Below are 23,936 nucleotides of genomic sequence, written 5' to 3' on the forward strand. Positions count from 1 at the left end.
TGGTCCTTCCGACATCAAGCGTCTGTCGCTCAAGTGTGTAAAGCGGCGACCTGGTTGTCTGTCCACACGTTTACAAAGTTCTACAAGGTAGATGTCGGTGCATCGGCTGATGCCCGTTTTGGCCGCAAAGTTTTGTATAGTTTTTGTATTTTGGCTGTATAGTTGTAATTGCATATGCAATTTTTCCTTTTTTCCTGTTTTTTTATTGCTGTAAAAATGCAGTACCTTTAAGTTAATGTACTGTTGCATTTGTTACCGCAGTTTTGGTGCGGTTTGAGGGTGATGCCTGTCTGTTGAGGAGCACTCTGTTTTTGTGGTGTTTTTTTTACACACACTGTCATTTTTGTGGGTAAAGTTATACTAGTTCCCACATTCCATGGTGGATGAAGTAGCCGTTTTCCCACCCCTCGTTTTGGCACTGCTTGGGGACATCCCAATGGCTAAGAGAGGAGCTGTGTCAGTCAGTGAACGTAAGAGAAAATAGGATTTTTTTGAACTCACCTTAAAATCCTTTTCTCTGTAATTCACCGACTGACACAGCACCCGTCCCTCCTAATTTTCTTTTTTTCTGTACTTCCAGCCTAAAACTCCAGTATAACCTTTTTCTTAGTTTTGGATAGAGCAGGGACGGTTTTGTTTCTTTTACATATGTTGAATGCTGTGTGTGTCTCGGTTTTTATTTCTTCTAATTTTCTGCATAGTCGCCTGGGCAGGAAGTGATACCAACCGTGAGGCACAGAGTTAAAAGAAAGAAGTTTCCTCAACATTGATACAGACAACTTTAAATACCGAACATGTGAACAAGACCATGAGAGATTGGTCTTGAGAGAGATTGTAAGCGCTAACAAGCAGGGCCCTCTGATTCCTCCTGTATTGAATTGTATTGTAACTGTACTGTTTGCCTTAACGTTGTAAAGTGCTGCACAAACTTTATAGATAGCAACATATAGATCATGTATAGTAACATTTATACATATAAGCTGTCACTCTACCGTTTTACAGAACATTGCATTACCAATGCATGTGTTTTAAATGAGTTCATGCACATGAGCACCTGGGGCCATGTGATGTAAAATTTGGACATATTTCCCCACCCCGGGGCCATAAGAAATTAAATGTGTACAGCTGGCCATAAACACTTACAGGATGTGGTATTGGTAGAATTTAAAGCCCCATTTAAATGGTTTAAGACTTTCAGAAGATCAGCAACGGTAGTATCCATATTTCTGCAGTACAAGTGGAATCCCATCTATTTATATACAATGCCTTGAAAAAGTATTCATACCCCTTGACATTTTCCACATTTTGTCATGTTAAAATCCCAATAAAATACTTTTACATTTTTGGTTGTATGTGATAGACCAACACAAAGTGTCACATAATTGTGAAGTGGAAGGAAAATTATAAATAGTTTTCAATGTTTTTTTTACAAATAAACATTTGAAAAGTGTGGTGTACATTTGTAATCAGCCCCCCAAGTCAATACTTTGTAGAACCGCCTTTCTCTGCAATTGAAGCTGCAAATCTTTTTTGAGGTTGTCTCTACCAGCTTTGCACATCTAGAGCGTGACATTTTTGCCCATTCTTCTTTGCAAAATAGCTCAAGCTCTGTCAGATTGGGTGGAGAGCGTCTGAACAACAATTTTCAAGTCTTGCCACAGATTCTCAATTGCATTTAGATCTGGACTTTGACTGGGCAATTCTAACACATGAATATGCTTTGATGTAAACCATTCCATTGTAGCTCTGGCTGTATGTTTATGGTCATTGTCCTGCTTGAAGGTGAACCTCCGACCCAGTCTCAAGTCTTTTGCAGACTAATAGCTTTTCTTCTAAGATTGCCCTGTATTTGGCTTCATCCATCTTCCCATCAACTCTGACCAGCTTCCCTGTCCCTGCTGAAGAAAAGCATCCCCACAACATGATGCTGCCGCCATCATGTTTCATGGTGGGTATGGTGTGTCCAGGGTGATGTGCAGTGTTAGTTTTCTGCCACACATAGTGCTTTGCTTTTAGGCCAAAAAGTTCACTTTTGGTCTCCTCTAACCAGAGCACCTTCTTCTACATTCTTTTCCATGAAGGCCAGATTTGTGGAGTGCATGGCTAATAGTTGTGCTGTGGACAGATCCTCCCACCTGAGCTGTGGATCTCTGTAGCTCCTCCAGAGTTACCATGGGCCTTTTGGCTGCCTCTCTGGTTAATTCTCTCCTTGCCTGGCCTGGCCTCATCAGTTTAGGTGGACGGTCATGTCTTGGTAGGTTTTCAGTTGTGCCATACTCTTTTCATTTTGTGATGATGGATTGAACAGTGCTCCGTGAGCTGTTTGGGATAGTTTTTTTTTATAACCTAACCCTGCTTTAAAACTTCTCCACAACTTTATCTGTGACCTGTCCGGTGTGTTCCTTGGCCTTCATGGTGCAGTTTGTTCACTAAGATTCTCTAACAAACCTCTGAAGACTTCACAGAGCAGCTGTATTTATACTGAGATTAAATTACACGCAGGTGGACTCTATTTACTAATTAGGTGACTTCTGAAGGCAATTGGTTCCACTAGATTTTAGTTAGGGGTATCAGAGTAAATGGAGCTGAATACAAATGCACCCCACACTTTTCAGATATTTAAAAAAAAATGTGAAAACCATTTATCGTTTTCCTTCCACTTCACAATTATGTGCCACTTTGTGTTGGTCTAACATAAAATCTCATGGAAATACATTTACGTTTTTGGTTGTAACATGACAAAATGTGGAAAATGTCAAGGGGTATGAATACTTTTTCACGGCACTGTATATATTGTATAGCAAGTATTGTATGTTGAACAAAGTGTACAGGAGAAACGCAGTATTGCATACATGTCATATAGCACAGTGTAAACAGTGGAGTGGTGTACAATACAGAACATACAACATTGTGTTCAGAGTAGTAGTCTGGAGTGTATGTCATATAGCTCAGTGTACAGAGTAGAGCAATGTGGTGTATACACTGTACAGCGTGGTGTGCAGAGTACAGAGGTGTGGGAAGCCAAGTACTAATTAACAACTTATTAACCACTATATTAAAAGGGGATAATAACTTTGTTTTTTGGTATGAAGGCCCTTCACACTATAAGCATTTCTATGATTAAATAGTTGACAACATTCTTCACAGAATCAACAGCAAGCAAGACAAGCACCAGAGTTAGGTTAGTGTTTTTAATAAAGTACCTAAAGTGGCATTATAAAACAAAATCACACAAATGGCACCCTACTATAATAATACAATAATAATAAAATGCATCGTCTTGACTGAGCAGAGGTTAATCTATGTCATTCTGGGATGGGGTCGTTCTTTTTCACAGTCACAGACGGCGTCACTGGCGAATCTTCTTAAAAACCTGTTTGCAGGCTACACCTTCAACCCGCATTTCCTTTGGAAAGAAGGTAGAAAGGTAGGTCAGAAGTGCACCCAGTCACTAAATAATCAAGAATCAGATACATTATTTTGTGCTAAACCATTGGCAGTATTTTCTATAATATATCCTTTTATTAGACATGTAACTTTGAATCTTGGGCTGCACAGGAGTGACTCATCCTACTGTATCTACAGCTGAATGCACAATCAAAAGTTTCAAACTGTTTCTACTAGAATCCATGCGGTTTTGTTAGAGAATTCAAAAGGAAAATGAAAAAGATCTCTTGGAATAGAAGTGGCATGTACAGTCCAGGGAGGGGTGTAAAGAATGGAGCCTTTGTGCTGATAGAAAGCTGGCGGAACATTGCCACAGCCAATCAAAAGCTTTCATCAGAAGGGTTTAACCCTTCTATGGGGAGAGAGAACAGGTTTATTAGTATGCAGCAGATCAGTATGAATAAGCTAAGAAAAATTATCATTGTATTTTACCATCCACATTGGGATGTTTGCAGGCTTTATTTTCTATCTACTTACTAATTTATTTGGTCAGAAGCCATACAGAAAACATCTCACTGGTTGCTACCGGTTTCTTACATTATTAAATAAAGCGGGGTGATTACAAAGTGGCAACTTTGCATCTTGCAGAGTGGCTGCGGCCAATTTTGCAAATCGTTTTCTATGATGTTTATGGAGAATGCATAAAATGTGCACACATATATAGTACAAGGGCTCTTCAAAAAGTTTCCACACTTTTTTTATATTTAACCACTCAAGGACTGAGCCTCTCTTTGAGATGTGTTGTTTACAAGTTAAAAACTGTTTTTGCTAGAAAATTACTTGGAACCCCCAAATATTATACTTTTTTTTTTCTAACACCCTAGAGAATAAAATGGCGGTCGTTGCAATACATTGTCACACCGTATTTGCGCAGCGGTCTTACAAGCCCATTTTTTTTTTTTTTAAATACACTTTTTTTAATTAAAAAAATAAGACAACAGTAAAGTTAGCCCTTTTATTTTATTTTATATATTGTGAAAGATAAGGCTACGCCGAATAAATTGATACCTAAAATGTCGCGCTTCAAAATTGGGGCCGCTTGTGGAATGGCGACAAACTTTTACCCTTAAAAATCTACATGGGTGACATTTAAAAAATTCTACAGGTTGCATATGCAGGCGCTTCTGCACGCGAGCTTGGCAGGATATGTTTTAAAAAAAAAAAAAATTCTTATTTATTTTACCTTTTTATTTTTACACTGTTTACAAAAAAAAATGTGTCACTTTTATTCCTATTGCAAGGAATGTAAACATCCCTTGTAATAGAAAAAAAAACATAACAGGACCTCTTAAATATGAGATCTGAAGTCAAGAAGACCTCAGATCTCATATTTACACTTAAATATATAAAAAAAAAAAAGTCATTTAAAAAAAAAATTAAAAAAAGCACTTTAAGAGCTGTGAGCGGAAGTGACATTTTGAGGTCGCTTCCGCCCTGAATTGTTATGGAGACGGGTGGGGGCTATCTTCCCGTCACTCATCTCCATGCCCAGCCAGGGTGAAGATCCGATTGCCTCCTCTGCAGCCGACAGATCCAGTAAGCGGCGGAGGGGGGGGGGGGGGCCCTCTTCAGCCACCGATAAAAGTGATCTTGTGGCAAGTCAGCCACATAGACCACTCTTATCAGAAACTGATAAGAGTTTCTTATCAGAAACGACCGCCGGCAAAACACGAGGATACTGGAGGTTATGGAAGCGAACAATGATATCCCCTGTCAAAGTTAGGACGAAGTGATTAATAGAGTTAAAAAAAAAAGTGCGGAAACTTTGAAGAATCCTCATATACAGTGGTGTGAAAAAGTGTTTGCCCCCTTCCTCATTTCCTGTTCCTTTGCACGTTTGTCACACTTAAGTGTTTCGGAACATCAAACCAATTTAAACAATAGTCAAGGACAACGCAAGTAAACACAAAATGCAATTTGTAAATGAAGGTGTTTATTATTAAAGGTGAAAAAAAATCCAAACCATCATGGCCCTGTGTGAAAAAGTGATTGCCCCCTAAACCTAATAACTGGTTGGGCCACCCTTAGCAGCAACAACTGCAACCAAGCGTTTGCGATAACGTGCAATGAGGCTTTTACAGCGTCCTGGAGGAATTTTGGCCCACTCATCTTTGCAGAATTGTCCTAATTCAGTTACATTAGAGGGTTTTCGAGCATGAACGGCCTTTTTAAGGTCATACCTCAACATCTCAATAGGATTCAGGTCAGGACTTTGGCTAGGCCACTCCAAAGTCTTCATTTTGTTTTTCTTCAGCCATTCTGGTGGACTTGCTGGTGTGTTTAGGATCATTGTCCTGCTGCAGAACCCAAGTTCGTTTCAGCTTGAGTACACGAACAGATGGTCAGACATTCTCCTTCAGGATCTCTTGGTAGACAGCAGAATTCATAGTTCCTTTTATCACGGCAAGTCTTCCAGGTCCTGAAGCAGCAAAACAGCCCCAGACCATCACACTACCACCACCATATTTTACTGTTGGTATAATGTTCTTTTTATGAAATGCAGTGTTCCTTCTACGCCAGATATACTTGGACACACACAAAGAGTTCCACTTTTGTCTCATCGCTTCACAGAATGTTGTCCCAAAAGTCTTGGGGATCATCAAGATGTGTTGTGGAGAAATTGAGACGAGCTTTGATGTTCTTTTTGCTCAGCAGTGGTTTTCTCCTTGGAACTCTGCCATGCAGGCCATTTTTGCCCAGTCTTTTCCTGATGGTGGAGGCATGAACGCTGACCTTAACTGAGGCAAGTGAGGCCTGCAGTTCCTTGGACGTTGTTGTGGGGTCTTTTGTGACCTCTTGGATGAGTCGTCGCTGCGCTCTTGGGGTAATTTTGGGCGGCCGGCCACTCCTGGGAAGGTTCACCACTGTTCCATGTCTTCGCCATTTGTGGATAATGGCTCTCACTGTGGTTCGCTGGATTCCCAAAGCTTTGGAAATGGCTTTATAACCCTTTCCAGACTGATAGATCTCAATGACTTTCTTTCTCAATTGTTCCTGAATTTCTTTGGGTCTCGGCATGATGTGTAGCTTTTAAGGATCTTCTGGTGGACCTTACTGTGTCAAGCAGCTCCTATTTAAGTGATGCCTTGATTGTGAACAGGTGTGGCAATAATCAGGCCTGGGTGTGGCTAGAGAAATTGAACTCAGGTGTGGACAACCACAGTTATAGTATGTTTTAACAAGGGGGCAATCACTTTTTCACACAGGGCCATGATGGTTTGGATTTTTTTTCACCTTTAATAATAAACACCTTCATTTACAAATTGCATTTTGTGTTTACTTGTGTTGTCCTTGACTATTGTTTAAATTGGTTTGATGTTCCGAAACACTTAAGTGTGACAAACATGCAAAGGAACAGGAAATGAGGAAGGGGGCAAACACTTTTTCACACCACTGTAGTATAGGTGCAACAAGTGATTCTGCCTGCAATTATCTTCCTGAAATATCGTTTTGGGTGGACTCTTGGCAGAAGCAACAAATTGATGGGCCCATCTCTGTTTTTTACTGCCATCATTCTTGTCAGCACATGAATGGATTGGCTCCTTGTTCTGCTTCTTCCTCTCACACTCCAGCTCTGCTGTACAGGAACTGCGAGAGACTGATACTGGGTCACATTCAGGTTCTTACACCACTTGCATCTAAAATGTCAATTCAATGATGACTTATTAAAGGGCTGTATTAATCTTTGCTTTTTATATTAGCTTAGAGTTCAACTTTAAGGCGGGTTCCACCCAAAAGTGGAAACTCTGCTTATCTGTCTCCTTCGGTGCCACATTTGGCACCTTTTGGGGGGGAGAGCTGGTAACTATTTTTTGAAAATCACCCAGAAGTTCGGCCCCTTCCTCCTTCCCCCCACTGCTGGGCCATTCAGAAAGTGCAGCACACTTCGTGCATGTGCAGTAGGGAACCTGGCTATGAAGCCGAAAAGCTTCACTGCTGGTTTCCCTTACCACGAATGGCGATGGGAGCACTCGAGAGCCGATGGAAACATCGACTGGGTGCCAAAATTGCTGGATTCCAGGACAGGCAAGTGTCCAAATATTAAAGTCAGCGGCTACAGTATGTGTAGATGCTGACTTAATTTTTTGCTGGGAGGGACTTTGCTTTAAGTTAGCTTTTGTTGTTCATTTTGTGGCTCGTTTATTGCTGTGTTATACATCAGTGTTTTAGTAAGGGTCATTTCACATGGCTGTTCCAATCAGATCCACCTATCAGTTTTTGAGGCAGATACGAATGGAGGCTGAATGTTAGGCTGGCCATACTTTATAGCATTTCCTTGTACAATTTTCTTTAGATTTAGTCAAACCATATAATATAAAGGTCAAACCTAAACACTCAATTTGTATGCAATCAGGCAGGCCCTTCCACTACGCGGTTGAATGTAAATCGAAAGGAAATTGAGTAAGAAAATTGCATAATGTAGTTTACAAGGACTGAAAGTCATCACTTTGCTAAATACCTTTGATCTATATACTGTATGGAATGAACTCATATTGCAATGTTTTCAAAAGGTAACTTCTAATAGATGCTTTTTCACATGTGAACTGTAAGATACCGATAAGCAAATGTCTAATAGTCACGCGCTCCATTGTATATATGATACTTGATCACTGAAATCTCTTCCTGTTTTTCTTCCACATCCAAGTGGACTTTTCCTGTAGTTTCTGTGCTGTTTAAGTTGTGCCTCGGCTGTACCGTGTAAACTGCAGAGCCGAGTTTGGCATGCACCCAGAGCCTGTGCATCCAACTCTGTGAACCCTTTCCTGCCTACTAGAGATGGGCTCGGGGCTGTTCGGAATCCCGCCAAGAAGCTGGCACTGCACACGGCTAATCACAGGCAGTGAGAAATTTCCCAATCTGTACAGCTGCGGACCGGGAAATGTCTAACTGCCTGTGATTAGCCATGCGCAGTGTCGGCTTCCTGGCAGGATTGGGTAGGTGGGTTTCCAAACACGCCCGAGTCCATTCCTACTGCCTACCTGTCAAACTCGGCTGTGCGGTGGAATCTGTACAATGGATGCATATCAATTCACTTAAATAGGCTGCTTGCATGAAGCTCAGAACTAGTATAATAAAAGGTAAAACAAATGATTCTTTATGTTGTACAAGGGGTCTACTCCCGAGTTAACTAGCCTTTATTCTTAGGAGAGAAAAAAAACACAACACAGAAGGAGCAAGGGACTAGAGCTGGCCACAGATGGTTTAAAATTGGATCAGTTCAGCAGGGACCGTACAAATGTCATTCCATCTATGGCCATTCCTGCTGAATGGTGCTGGTAATTTTTTTCTTGATCAGTGTATTCTGACAGCAGAGGAGTCCCCGCTGTCAGAGCACAGTAGCACAGCGGTGAGGATTCCTCTATCCACCTCACTTATGCAGATGGGGAATAAAACCTTTTTTACATCAGCAGCTGGCTGATGGAAAAAAAAGAATAATAATCTATGTGATTCTAACCTAAGATCCCTTTCACACTGGAGGCATTTTTCAGGCACTTTAGCGCTAAAAAAGCACCTGTAAAGCGCCTGAAAAAAAGCCTCAGCTGCAAACCCAGTGTGAAAGCCCGAGTGCTTTCACACTGGGGTATTGCGCTGGCGGGGCGTCACAAAAAGTCCTGAAAGTAGCTCCTTTGCAGCGCTATAGGAGCGGTGAATACACCGGTCCTACAGCACCCCTCCCCATTGAAATCAATGGGCAGCGCCGCCATACCACTGGCAAACCGATGCTGCAGCAGTGTTTTGCAGGTAGTTTTAACCCTTTTTCGACCACTAGCGGGGGCTAAAACCGCGCTGCTAAAAATAGTGCCGCTTTACTGCTGACGCCTGGGTGCTTTCAGTGTAAAAGGGCTCTTAGGGTTAGAGGATTTAGGCTATAAAAAGAAACCAAAAGCATGTGTGATTAGTTACTGTAATAAGGTTACTAAAATCCAAAAGGGAAAGGTTTCATACCAAATGTAATTCGTCTCCTTCCACCCACTGTGTCCATCCTCGGCCTTCCTTCTCTCCTTTCTGTACACACACCAGCTTGTCACCCTCCCAGTTGACTGAGGTCTATAGAGATATGTGAATTTTGAAACATCGAGTCACATATTCATACAAATTGCAAGAAATACAGTGCATATGAATCCACAATCTTAACATTTGTTAAAGGTTATTTCATCAGTCTGCTCACAGTGATTCTTCTTAAACTGTAATGCATGATCTCATTGGGAGGTGGCCCACAAACATTAAGAACACATGTGCAGCACATCCCATCAATATAGTGAAAGACTTTTTGAAACTGCAACTTTGTTAAAGATTCTACAAACAAAAGAATACAAATAATAATTGTTGTCCTCCATGAAGTTCTATGGGGGGGGGGGGGGGGGGGGGGGGTCACATGCTAGCCACACACACTTGCATCTGTGCCATCTTTTTGTAAGACAGATCTTTGAAATCCTGCCCACAGGGCCATCTTAACGGCATCATGGGCCCCTGGGCAAAGTAATGCTCTGGGCCCCTACAATGGAGACAGCACAGGTAAACAGACATCAAGTAGGTAGGAGGCAGACAAGCGGAGCTTCCCCTTTTGGATGGAGCTCCACTTTAACTACATGAACAATCATTCTGTACAGCAAAAAAAACAGTAGGAAAATACGACATATATAAAGTTACAAAGTTTTCCTGTGCATATAATATATCTGCTAGAATAATGCTCATGATGCAACATAGTAACCCCTCCTCTACATCTTATATACATCCAGCACTCCTAGTTACACCCTACCAACCCCCCCCCCCCCTCACACACTCACACACACACCCCAACACACCAGGTTTCCCCCTTAAAATTATCCTGTGACCACCTCCACACCCCTGGATTCTCAGCCCCAAATAAATAACTCCCCTAGCACTCTGACCCCTCTACACCCCAGATATTCCCCCAGCACTCTGACCCCTCTACACCCCGATATCCCCCCAGCACTCTGATCCCTCTCTACACCCTAGATATTCCCCCCAGCACTGTTACCATATACCATAAGATACCCCTTGTATTGTGACCCCAATACATCCCTGATACTCCCTACACTGTGGCCTCTCTACACCCATTACATCCATACATACATTAAGGATGGTGTCATGCAAGCAGGAGGGGTGGAGGAGGAAGCATCCCTCTGTGCATTCCAACCCCTTGGGTGCAAACAGTGCTGGACAGCTGGGCTCACATGACACCATTCAAAATGCCATTTCCACAGGTGGGCTCTCAGTGCTGCTGACTCAGCAGCTTCCACTCCAACTCCTACCCCGCTTGCCTCCAAATCCAGATCATTCAAGATGCATGGGGCGGGGTCAGAGCATCACTGACGCTACAGCCCCACTCCTCCCTGATGGCTTTCTGCACAGCACGGCACACCGCTGCCAGCCTGTCTCCCCTGTGTATCCATCCTTCTCAGTGTCATCATGGGGCCCCAATTTCTGAGCAGCGTGGGCTCAAGAAGCAGCTTCTTTGGGGAAAGTGCAGGGGCCTCCCAGGTGTGACCTCTCATGAAGATGGCCCTGCCTGCCCATCAACTCTTCTGCCCTAGAATAATTCTACTATGTAACTGTTAAGGGACATTTAGCAATAAATTTGCATAGTCTGTAAAGTAGAATTCAAGGGTAAAGCAAATTAATCTTAAAATTGCTTCCCCCCCACCCCCGTCCTAACACCCATGCTAATTAACCTCTGAAAAAAAAAAAAAGAAAAAGAAGAAGAAGTGGTATATCCTTAGCTATTTTCAGTTCACTCACATGATCCCCTGTGTCAGCCAGTTCCGGCTTCAGGGAAAAGGAGAGAGAGCACTCTAACAGTGCCTGGCAGCAGTAACATCACCCATAGGGTTCTTATGGCCTATCTGTTGTCAGTATAAAGAGGGTGTACTATGTCCTCTAAATCAATGCAACCCTCTAGGGTTGATGTGTGTTCCCACACTTTTTGCAGATCATATTAGTAACAATAAGTCTTCACTAACCCCTGTACTTGGCCTGTTAAGCTGGCCATAGATGGTTTGAATTAGAACCATGTATGGGCATGCTGAATGTACCCAAACTAATCGATCGATGGTTGCACCATGCTAAAAAGGTTGAGAAAGTAGGATTCTAGAATGCAGCTTTTGGATTTTGAGTTGGGCTGTATGTGTCCACTGGCATTTATTGATGCTTTTGCCATGCATGACTTTATTATTCTATACTAGCCAATGGGAACTATTCTCAAATGCACTCCATTTTTTCCTAAAAGCATGATACATTAAACTTGTTTCTGAGTCCACAGCTGGCCATACACTACTTTCCAAGATTGTTCAAAAGATCCTCAAATTTTTGTTTGAATTTTGGGATAAATGTAATTTCCCAAAACGAAAATCACATTCATATTTAGAAATTTGTTTGAATAAAAAAAAATATATATATAAAAAAAAAAAAACTTTCCTTCTGGCACCCTCTGATTGTTCTCATCAATGCAGTGGAAAATAAATCTCAATTTTACCCCATTATTGATTTAAAAATCAAAAATAAAAAGGTCCTAGAACTATGTTTTCTAACAAAATTTGTCTAGTCCATAGCCAGCTTTACAATCATACATCAACCATAACCCTTGTTGTAAGCAGACACCCTCATAATCTAGCCACACCACTTCCTGAGCATGTTGTGCCTGAGAAAATGTAAATCAGGAAAAATAGAAGTTGCTCCTTGTTTGTATAGGCTTGTAAGGTGGGGTCCTTCAATCGTAGAAAAACCCTTGGAGGATACCTTTGTTTACATTTTCAGCCTGGTTAGCATTAACTCCAATTCTCTCCAGAGGTTCTAGTTGGTGAAAATACTTCAATATAGCTTTTGTGATAATAAATTAATGATTTTCCATTTCCTTTTTCCGCTCCTCAATTATCGTATTTTTTGCTCCATTAGACGCACCTGGGTTTTAGAGGAGCAAAACAAGAAAAATAATATTCTGAACCAAATGGTGTATTAAAATATTAAATATTACACCCCCATAGCGATACCATTGACACCCCCCCATGTTTTGGCACCCGGGGCGGACCGCCTCCCCCGCCCCTCCTTGGTATGCCCCTGCCAGGATCTTCACATCCTATCCTCTCTCCTCCACAGAGAAGCCAAGCACTGGTATTCTGACAGGGCGACGGTGGTGGGCGGTGCCTGGTCAGTATTCTCTCCATAAGATGCAGGGACATTTTCTCCCATTTTTGGGGGGCAAAAAAGGTGTGTCTTATGGTGCGAAAAAATACAGTACTCTAGTTGGAACATATTCCCCAGTGAGGAGTATTACTTCTAGTTATTTCACCTTTCCAACTATCACTTCTCAGACTGTGTCTGCAGAAATCCATCTCCCCCACCACAAGATGGGGCGTGGTCGGATGTGGGAGTGAGTGAGTGTGCGAGAGCTGGGCGCGCTGTCCTCGTCTCCCCTTGCTCTCCCTAGATGGGATGAAATCGGCCTGGCAATGACAACGGAGGTCCGTGTCTGATACAGCAGCCTCCCTCATCCCTCATCCCTGAGTCTGAGGAAATCATCAACCCCCCTTGGTACAACGCCTGCGACGCCAGCGATAGCTGTGGGAGATCTCGCGGGCACTTGTATTATCGCGTGTCTGAAGACTCGGCTGGCTAGCCGCATACTACGAGGAAACGAACCAGTGGAACTCGGGGGAACCCGTAGGACTCAACGTAGCGGCCTTGAGACATCGCGAGATCTGCTGTAGTAAACCCGGCAGTGCGAGCAATCTGCAAGCAGTAGAACGCAGCAAGGGCAGTCGTACCTGAGGAGCTCCGGTGAAGCCTAAGCAACGGCTTAGGCTAACGGTAACGCGGGAGAGTACAGTGGAGGAGAGGGAAGCTAAGGAAGGTATAGGAGCTGGGTATGAGCATTTGAATGAAGGACTAATGAAGGTCTAATTAATGATTTCAGCTTCAGCTATAGGATCAATCACACTATACTAATACTGATATGACCTGGCAGCTCTGCTCCCCATGATAGTGCTGTTGAAAATCCTCTCCTCCCTCTCTCTTTCCTCTTGCCTTGATTGCTTGCTGATATGCCGCACTGAGCCAACCTGACTGTGTAAAATTGATACTTAACTGTGAAGAAGCTATGTGGGAACAGTGAGTGTGAATCCGACAATATCTATGGTCGACTCTGCATACATCTACAAGCATCTGCTAATATAGCATGTTTCTCTTCCCCTTTTTTTTCTGACGGTGTTAGTGCAGGTGGAAAGATTTTTTCCTTATTTTTTTTTTTTTTTTTTTTCCTGTCTGGTACGGCTAGTCCAGTGTACCTTGGATCTGAAATTATTATATCACTTAAGCTGCATTGAACGATATGGTTTTATATCGTATAGACGCTCGCTACAAAAAATAAGTTATCTGCTTGGAAAACGTGCTGCCATTGACTTTTTATTCCGCTACTGCCAGCAAATTAGCTTCTCCTTCCCCCTTGTGGGCTATATCTCCACCCCTCCTTGTGCTTTGTTTTTTCTGACGGGGTCCCTTATTGTAATCTAGCAATATTATTTTTTCTAGTTGCAACATCATGCTTAGTAAACGGGTTAATGAAGATGGTCTGAGTAGCGAAGGGAACCAAAAAACCCGGGCCGCTAAAGAAAAAGCAAATCAGGCATCTGCCGCAACAGCAGCAAAGCTTGAACGCTTTGCCCATGCAACCTCCCCTACTAGAAGGGGGCTTCACCAACCAGCAGGTCAGACAAGGTCACAGGGGGCTGCTCCGGAAAGGAGAAGTACTAGCCAACTAACATCAAACCCAGGCCATTCACCTAGTGCAAGCAAGGTGAGTGACTTAGCTACAGTAGTAAGCAAGACAGCACATAATTCAACAGCGTTAACAGAACTTCCTTTGACGGAGCATGGTGAACCTACACTACGCGATATACTGCAAGCAGTTAACGAATGCAAAAGCTCCATAGCTGGCCTCGATAACCAGCTGAGTAGTATTAAAATGGAACTACATTCTATGGGCCAGCTATTGAGCAATACGATGGGTCGAACTACGGCCCTAGAAGGAAGAGTAAGTACGGTCGAGGACGAGCTCTTTCCACTACGTCAAAAAATAAATGGGCTACAGAAACAAATAGACACACAGTCACTGCAACTAGACGCAATGGAAAATAGGAATCGCAGGAATAACGTTCGCCTGATCGGTCTCCCAGAAGGGAGCGAGGGCCCTAACCCTATAAACTTCCTGGAAAACTGGTTTAGGGAACTCTTGGGCGAAACCCCTTTTACCCCCCTCTTTGCCATAGAACGAGCTCACAGAGTCCCTATAAAGCCTCGTCCACTAGAGGGCCGCACGAGACCATTGATATTGAGACTTGTGAATTATAATGACCGCACCATCTTGATGCGTAGGACTAGGGAACTGAGAGACGTCTTTTATAAAGGGACTAGGGCCTCGTTCTACCCAGACTTCTCACCAGACCTACAGAAGCAGAGAGCAGAGTTTAACTCCATCAAGCGCACTCTTCAAAAATATAAAATAAGCTATGCATTGCTGTACCCGGCTCGGCTACGCATAACCGCTTTGGGTTCAACTTTTTTTTTTGGTACCCCAGGTGAAGGGGTAAAATGGTTGGAGGAGCACGAAAAAGATCTTTAGCTCCTGTAGGACAACCAGGACTTTTCCCCCTTTTTTTTTTTTTTGTTTTGGATAAGGACGGTAAAATATTTTTACGAGTAATAACTTTACCAAACACAAATATGGAATGCTTAACATGGTAGCTAATGTTTAGATAGAGTTATGTTTTATGAGTTCACTTACCAGAAAGGAGGGAATAGTAGGGTGATTCTCACGAGTAATAATTTTACCCAGCACAAATATGGAATGTCTAAATGTCTAATATGGTAGTTAATTTTTAGAGAGAGTTAGGTCACTACGAGTTCACTTATTAGAAAGGAGGGAATAGTTGGGGGAGCGTAAGAATAGCACAACATAGCGTAAATGTCACTATAAAGGCTTAGTAGGTAAACATGTTGGGGTCTAGCACTGAGTTTCCCCCTCCCTCCTCCCCCCCTTTTTTCCCCCCTTTTTTTTTTTTTCCCCCAAGGAAGGAGGGTAAGGGGGGAAAACGGGGTGAAGCAAAGAGGTAATTAAAAATAGAAATGCAAAGGATGGAAGTAGCTGACATCTTTGGAGGGAGTGGCAGCTTATAGCCATCCTTTTTATGAGCACAGCACATGAGTTGAATACTTACCGGGGGAGGGTGGCAGTAAAAAGATGAAATAGGCGCACAGATAAAGCACAGTTTATAACATGTAAATCCATTGTTAAGGTATTATGTAGTGCAAGAGGGGTGCGGGTTTTTTTTTTTTTTTTTTTTTTTTTAGGTTCTTTTCTCTGTAAAGTTGGATCCAAGGGTAACCTAGTTCGTGTCTATGTTATCTAGGTATTATCCTGAGTGGTGGGGTTGAGCGAGGTTGAGGGTGAGTAATTTGGGGGTCTCAGCTGTTTCCAGGTAAACCGGGTGAGTGGGGGGGCCGGGAGTGGGCGCCCAGGATTTTGAGTGTATGGAAAATCGGATCACAATAGTGACCCCTAGGGGTGGCCCTGTTGGGCGGGTAGGGGGTGGGGAACGAGGAAGGGGGGGGGAGAGGATGGGTAGGGGGGTTGAGGGGAGTATCTCGGGTATCTCGGGCGCGCATTGCTGGCACAACGGTATTGGGGGGGGGGCGGGGTGGGGGGGGGGACCCGTCGTGGGAGGGCGGGCCCCCTCCTCCCCCCGCTTGGACTAGAAATGATTAACAGGTATGGGTAGTGTGCATATTATTTCATGGAATGTGAGGGGGTTGGGTGATCCAAAAAAGAGGGCAGCAGTCATGCTGGAAACAGCGAGGGGCGGCCCGGGCTTGCTTTTTTTTTCAAGAGACGCATTTAACCCCTAATACAGCCCCACTGCTAAATAATCGCAGGTTTTCGGCATACTATCATTCTTTCCATACATCATACTCCAGAGGGGTGAGCGTTTTGGTCAAGAGGGGTACGCACTTTTTGTGTAAGGAGTCCTCTATCGACAAAGAGGGGAGATTTGTTTTCCTATACGGCTCGTTGTGTGGGCAACAATACATTTTAGCCAATATATATATACCCCCTCCTTTCAAACTGGAAGTAATGTTTAAATTATTGGCGTTTTGCCTAGATAAGCCGGCTGTTCCATGGATTGTAGCAGGCGATTTCAATGAAACGATGGACTGGCATATGGACAGATTTCCTATACCAGTGGGGGCTAGAATGGGGCGTTTGCAGGGGTTGGTCTCCGAAATGGGACTAAGTGATCTATGGCGTATAGGTCACCCTCAAGCAAGACAGTATTCTTGCTTCTCGAGTACCTATTGCACATTATCAAGAATTGATATGGTGCTGGGGAATAGTGAAGCTGCGGAGGTAGTACAGGATATAGAATATGGGGCAAGAGGGGTCTCAGACCATTCCCCTCTGTCCATGACAGTGCGCTTGGATGCTAGAACAGGTGTTAGGGAGTGGAGGATAAACCCGGGTTGGTTGGTACTAATGGGGGGCTTAAGTCCCTCTCAGGATAAGTTAGGGGAATTCTTGCAAATAAATAGGGGCTCAGCCTCTCTTGATATAGTCTGGGATGCCCTAAAAGCCTACATCAGGGGCACATTAATACAACAAGTTGCAATAATCAAGAAGAAAGCCCGTGAACAGGATCTAGCAATAAGACATAAAGTTATCCAGGCGGAGCAAGCATACATAGAAGCCCCATCAACTGTAAGCCAGCAGGAATGGCTGGCTAGTCAACAAGTCTATAAAATGGCTCTTTTGAAAAAAGCAGAGAATAGGCGGTTATTCCAGCGCCAGCACTACTTTGGCGAAGGAGAGAGGGTGGGTAGAGCCCTCTCCCTTTTGGTTCAAACTAATGGTGCGCCAACAGTAGCCCAGGTAATTAAGACCCCAAACGGTGATCTAGTTTCCAGTCCCCCTGCGATTATGAGGGTACTTCAAGATTATTATAAGAATTTATATAAATCCACTAATCAGGGACGAGATAATTTAGCTACTGACTTCTTACTTCAGACAGAAATTCCAACATTGTCGATGGAGGACAAACTATCCCTCGAGTCACCGCTTACTCTGGAGGAGTTAAAAAAAATGCTGTAGCTGCAATGCCTAATGATAAATCTCCAGGGCCAGATGGCTTACCAGTAGAAATTTACAAACGCTATGGGGAGGTGCTATTGCCGGAACTATTGGCGACACTGAATTATGCATTAGAGATGGGGGAACTGCCTGCTTCGATGTTAGAGGCCAATATCATTTTAACTCTGAAGGAGGGTAAGGACCCCCAGGAAGTTCCATCATATCGGCCGATATCCCTGTTATGCTCGGATATTAAAATACTAGCCAAGGCGCTAGCAACTCGGTTAAACATGTATATCCACAAATTAATACACCCTGACCAATCGGGATTTATCCCAGGTAGGTCAACTAGCGTTAACATCAGAAGAGTCTTCCTTAATATTCAAATACCCAGAGATAATGAGGGACTGGGAGCTATTCTGGCATTAGATGCCACCAAGGCCTTCGATAGCCTGGAATGGGGTTATCTGTGGAAGGTGTTAGAGAGGTTTGGTTTTGGCCCCTTGTTCATCCAGTGGGTTAAACTATTATACAATGGGCCTAGGGCCAAAATCAAGATGGGTACCGAATTTTCTGAAACATTCCAGCTGGAGAGAGGTACAAGACACGGGTGTCCGCTGTCGCCTCTCTTATTTGTACTGGCCATGGAGCCCCTGGCGATTCTAGCAAGATCTTGCCCTGATATTCAGGGCTTCCGTCGGGGTAGGGTAGAAGAAAAAATTGCTCTATTCGCTGAAGACGTCCTGTTTTTTATTGGTAATGTTGACTCTACCCTGAATAGAGTGGTCCAGCTGATGGGCGAGTTTGGCCAACAATCTGGTCTAGAGATCAACTGGGGCAAATCAGCCCTTTTGCCATTACCCAGACCCGGAGATCAGGAGGGGCTGCCAGGGATAGTAGGCCTGGAGACGGTGACTAAACTGAAATACCTGGGTATCTGGATATCTGGTGATGTAAACCAATATTCCAACGAAAATTTAGCACCATTACTGCTGAAAATGAAGACGAAACTGAATAGATGGTGCGGCCTCCCTCTCTCAGTGGCGGGACGCTGCAGCCTAGTAAAAATGCTCTGGCAGCCTCAAATACTCTATATTTTACATAACTCCCCAACCTGGATTAACCAGAAATGGTTCCAAGCCATAGATTCGCTTATCCGGGACTTAATTTGGAAAAAGAGGCACGCCCGGATAGGGCTACGCACGCTGCAGCTTCCCACTATGGAGGGAGGGTTGGCCATTCCCCATCCAGGGACATACTTCCTGGCTGCCCAACTCCAACATTTGGTAGGGGCGGGGCTCCAAGAAGGGGGGTCTATAAATCATAAATTGATGTTGTTGGGAACACCCCATAAATTAGTACCTGAAGCTCTAGAGGCTAATTCATTCATCTATAGCTGCCCTACTATTGCTTTGATGAAGAAAGTATGGTGGCAAGTAAAGCAAAAACTGGGCTATGTGGGAGTAACTGCTTATACCCCCCTATGGCAGAATCGCCATTTGTGCGAATTAAACAAGATAGACAGATCTCTGGAATGGGATAGGCAGGGGATTAATAGATTGGTTCATCTTTACGATGGGAACACAATGAAGCCCTTTGAAGCGATTAGGCAGGAATTCAATGTCTCTAACAGGACGTTTTATAAATATCTACAGCTGAGACATGGAATTCAAGCTCAATACGGGACACTCGACATCGTGCGTACCGAAATCCCCCAGCTCCAAGGTCTTTTGGACCGTAGCCAAGTAAAAGGCCAGATCTCGCGGTTATATATAAAGCTAAGAAGTAGAGTCCTGAAAGGTGAAGGCCCAGCTAAAAGTAGGCAGGGCTGGATAGGTGATGTAGGTCCGATATCCCAAGAACAATGGGCCAAGACGCTCGAACAGGGGCATTTGGCCTCTATATCCCCAGCCCAACGCGTGTCCCACTTGTTCCTTATATATAGGGTATATTATACCCCCCAAAAACTGTGGAAAATGGGTAGGAAACCTAGTGATGAATGCCCTAGGTGTGGGGCTCCGGGAGATCTTTTCCATATGGTATGGAAATGCCCAAAACTATATAGCTATTGGCTAGAAATAGTGCTTAAAATAAACAAGGTTTTTAAGACCACCCTGAGACCCACGGCTAGGGCTTGCTTGCTGGGAATATTTGAAGAGGTTAGAATCCCTCCGCTGATTAAGCCATCTATCTTGAGGTGCTTACATCAGGCCAGACGGCTGATAGCACTAAATTGGCAAACTAAAAGTCCCCCGGAAATTGAACAGTGGGCCAACGCAATTAACTCCATGGTATGGTGCGAGAGAGCAATGTTCATAAAATTAAAGAATTTGGGGAAATTCGGGATACTATGGAACCCCTGGCTGATAGACATGGGTTTCCCTCCGGAGTGAGTCTGTTTCTGAGGTGGACTGGGGCCCGTCTGGTTTGGGGGGGTGGGGGGGAGTGGCTTCCCCCCCTCCCCCCCCGGGTGGACCTCCATATGGGGGGGTCGGCGGGGGGGGGTGGAGTAGCCTTTTCCCCTTCTTTTCTTTTTTTTTTTTTTTTCTCTTTTGCCCATTTGAATATGGTTGAGTGATCATGTTCCAGGCGACCGGTGTCGGCATTGCGCGCTCGAGATAGGCTGGGGGGTGGGGTGGGAGGGGCGGGGGGGAGGGAGGGTGGTAAAATGCATATTGATGCTGACAATAATGAGCAAGTGGGCTATATTTTTATTTTATTTCTGTAATATTCAGCCTGCTTTGTAAGCTGCTATGTATAGCCCACAATATTGTTGTATATATTTGGAAAATTATTAATAAAAATTTATTACCGTATATACTCGAGTATAAGCCGAGATTTTCAGCCTCTTTTTTGAGGCTGAAAGTGCCCCCTCGGCTTATACTCGAGTCACCGCTGTCTGACTGCTCGATCAGCGTATCGAGCAGACAGACGGCGGACATTAAAATTCAAAAGCCGCGCCTCCTTCTCCGCCTCCGCCTGTGATAGGCGGAACACTGAATTTCCCAGCAGTCAGTGTTCCGCCTATCACGGACATCCGTTCATTCTCATACTACGGACGAGTATGAGAGGATGTCCGTGATAGGCGGAACACAGGCTGCTGGGAAATTGAGTGTTCCGCCTATCACAGGCGGAGGACGGAGGCGCGGCTTTTGAATTGTAGAATGGCCGCCGAGAAGAGCGGCGATCCTGGAGCAGCGATCCATCGGCACGACACGGGACGGAGGAGGCACGGGACGGAGGAGGCACGGGACAGAGGAGGCACGGGACGGAGGAGGCACGGGACAGAGGAGGCTCGGGACGACGGCGGCTCGGGACGGAGGCTTGGGACACAGGTAGGCTGGACACACACACAAGGCTGCACGGACACACACACACACACACACACACACACACACACACACACACACACACACACAGGGATGGATGGATGGATGGATACACACACACACACACACACACACACAGGGATGGATGGATGAATACACACACACACACACACACACAGGGATGGATGGATGGATGGATACACACACAGGGATGGATGGACGGACACACACACAGGGATGGATGGATGGATGGATGGACACACACACAGGGATGGATGGACGGACACACACACAGGGATGGACGGACACACAGGGATGGACAGCCATGTCTCACCCTCGGCTTATACACGAGTCAATAAGTTTTGCAGTTTTTTGGGGGTAAATTGGGGGCCTCGGCTTATATTCGGGTCGGCCTATACTCGAGTATATACGGTAAGTATAAAAAAAAAAGAAATCCATCTCCCTTTCACCTGGCAAATTGTGTCCTTTCACTAGACCAGGGGTATCCAAACTTTCCTTCAGACTTTAACTACTTCAAGACTGCAATTTGTATATATACACGTTGCAGATTTTAAGTGGTTTACTGGGCTTATGGCTAAAGCTATCAGCCATAACCCCGATATTTCTTTCAAGCCAACGGGTGGCTTTTTCATAAAAGCACTTAGAGTGGCTCATGAGCCGCTGGAACACTTTCAGATGATGTCCCCTTTCTCGGGCTTACCATTTCCACCAGCTTGCCTGAGAAACGATCCAACGGTGAAGCTGGCTGGTCCAGAGGCAATCAAAGAGTAGATCATTTTTTGATCGCCTCTATGGAGCGACATCATGACGTCACTTCCGGTCCAGGGTGGAAGTAAACAATTTTTTTGATCTTTTGCTTTTAAAAAAGGTAAAGGAAAGATTTTTATTTTTTTTATTTACCCCAGATCTCTCCATAAAGAGAACCTGAGAACCTGTACTTAAAATTCTATTACAAGGGATGTTTATATTCCTTGTAATGTGAATAACAGTGATTAAAAAAATAAATAAGAACACATTTTAAAGCGCCCCATCCCTTCATGCTCGTGCACAGAAGTGAGCGCATACCTAAGTTGCGCACGCATATGTAAATAATATTCACTCCACACATGTGAGGTATCACCACAAACGTTGGAGCAAGCGCAATAAATGTAGCATTAGACTTTTTCTTTAACTCTAAATGGGTGACCTGTAAACATTTTTAAATCATCGCCTATGGAGATTTTTAAGTACCGTAGTTTGTCGCCATTCCACAAGGGCGCATCATTTTAAAGCGAGACATTATATATTTACTCAGCGTAACCTCATCTTTCACAGTTTACAAAAAAAATGGGGTATACAGTATATTGTGTTTTGTTCTTTTCTAAATCATTAAAGTGTATTTTTTCCAAAGAAACTCCGTTTGCAAAACTGCTGCGCAAATACCGTGTGCCATAAAAAAATTGCAACAATCGCCATTTTATTCCCTAGAGTCTCTAATAAAAAAATGTATCAAGTTTAGGGGTTAAAAGTAATTGTCTAGCAAACAATACTGATTAAACTTGTAAACAAAAAGTGCCAGAAAAAGCTTGGTCTTTAAGTGGGGAAGACTGCGGCTAGTTAAAATACCAAAATGTCCTGGTGTCTGTAGAAATGCCCCATTATTGATATCAGTGGGAGTAATAGTGCCCCATCATTTGTTGTGAGTCTACAGTGGTGAGTCTACAGCAAGAGCTCTGCAAGTCTATAGTATGAAAATTCAGCCACAGTGACCCCTGTGGTGGGATGACTATTGCACAACATAACTGAACCAGAACTTGCAGCAGACTTGCAGAATGTTTGCAAAGAAACTTTATCTGGAGTCATGCAATGTGGACTTGCTGCAATTGTGCAACAAACCTGTGAAGCCTGGCAAATCTAGCAATAGCTTAGCAAGTCATTTTCAAATTTGCAGAACAATTGCTTGCTATCTGGCCACAGTTTGGAGATCACTTTGTTAGACTGGAAGAGATTGTCTCAAGTCACAGCACCGAACCTGGTGGAAGAAGATGGGGAAAATTGCTGTGAACACCCTTTACAGCCTGTGTTGCTCAAAAACACAATGCAGCGTGTGGGTCAATACCAAACACAGTTTAAAGGGTGAATGGGCCTATGTATCACTTAATGCTGGTCTTCAATATTTCTGCAACTAACTCCTGTATTTGCTGCATATTTTTATTAAAGATCTTGTACAACTTGATTTAAATGATTTCAGTTTTGTAATTAACTCTGCCCCTTCCCCTTTATATACGTGGAGAGACCTTTGGAACTTTCTCGGTAAAAAAGTGTACAGAAAATGAAAGCCATATTTGTAAAACATCTTTAGACCTCCAGGCAATGATCTTACTCTCACAGTGATTCTGAAATACATTTTTAGAACTACATTTGGGGTTTTGACTTTATAGGCATTTCCAGGCAGAGATTGGTTACTCAAGAAAAGATAAAATCGGGGAAAACTTTAAGCATTTCACATGAGTTAGTCATAAGGAAACATGAGAAGGGAGTTTTTCAACCTCCACCGCATGGACGGCTTACAGCCCCAGTGTATGCCAAGAGTTCTCAAATGAACACACCTGTGAAAGCTTGGGCGCTGCATTGACTGCTCTTTTATACCTCTGCCACAGTTGCCACAGTGATTTTTTTTGTCTGCTATTTCATGGTTTGTTTATGCCTCTCTTATTCTCTTATTCTGTTACATATCAAGCCAACAGCCCATTTTAAGATGCATTATCTCTTTAGCCTATTCACACCATCATGTCCCACAGGCTGAATAAAAGAAATCTATGGGTTTTGGCCAGGTTAACCCTCCTGCACTCTCCCTTGTATTTATTTTGTTATATCTACCCCCAATTGGAGCCCCTCTTGACGTTTTTCAAGTACTGCTTCTTCCCCTACTAACAAGCATCCAACTAACAAGCTTTCAACCTTATGCCTATCAGCATCACAAACATTGACCGATTTGTAAGATTACATAAGGTTATGCACCA

General features: G+C 43.7%; 1 protein-coding gene across 1 annotated transcript in view; it reads right to left on the bottom strand.

Moving 5' to 3' along the window:
* Positions 1–3,177: 3,177 nt before the first annotated feature.
* Positions 3,178–23,936, bottom strand: part of LOC143988720 (retinol-binding protein 1) — a 58,234-nt gene continuing 37,475 nt past the window's right edge. Inside the window, exons 3-4 of the mRNA XM_077488503.1 lie at positions 9,394–9,495; positions 3,178–3,406 (exon numbers count right to left, since the gene is read on the bottom strand). Coding sequence (XP_077344629.1) covers positions 3,350–3,406; positions 9,394–9,495 — 159 coding nt within the window. The 3' untranslated portion in view covers positions 3,178–3,349. The remainder of the gene's footprint in view (positions 3,407–9,393; positions 9,496–23,936) is intronic.

This window comes from Lithobates pipiens, unplaced genomic scaffold (assembly GCF_037356315.1).
Source record: "Lithobates pipiens isolate NorthernLeopardFrog02 unplaced genomic scaffold, aLitPip1_a1.2 Scaffold_18, whole genome shotgun sequence".
Lineage (NCBI taxonomy): Eukaryota > Metazoa > Chordata > Amphibia > Anura > Ranidae > Lithobates > Lithobates pipiens.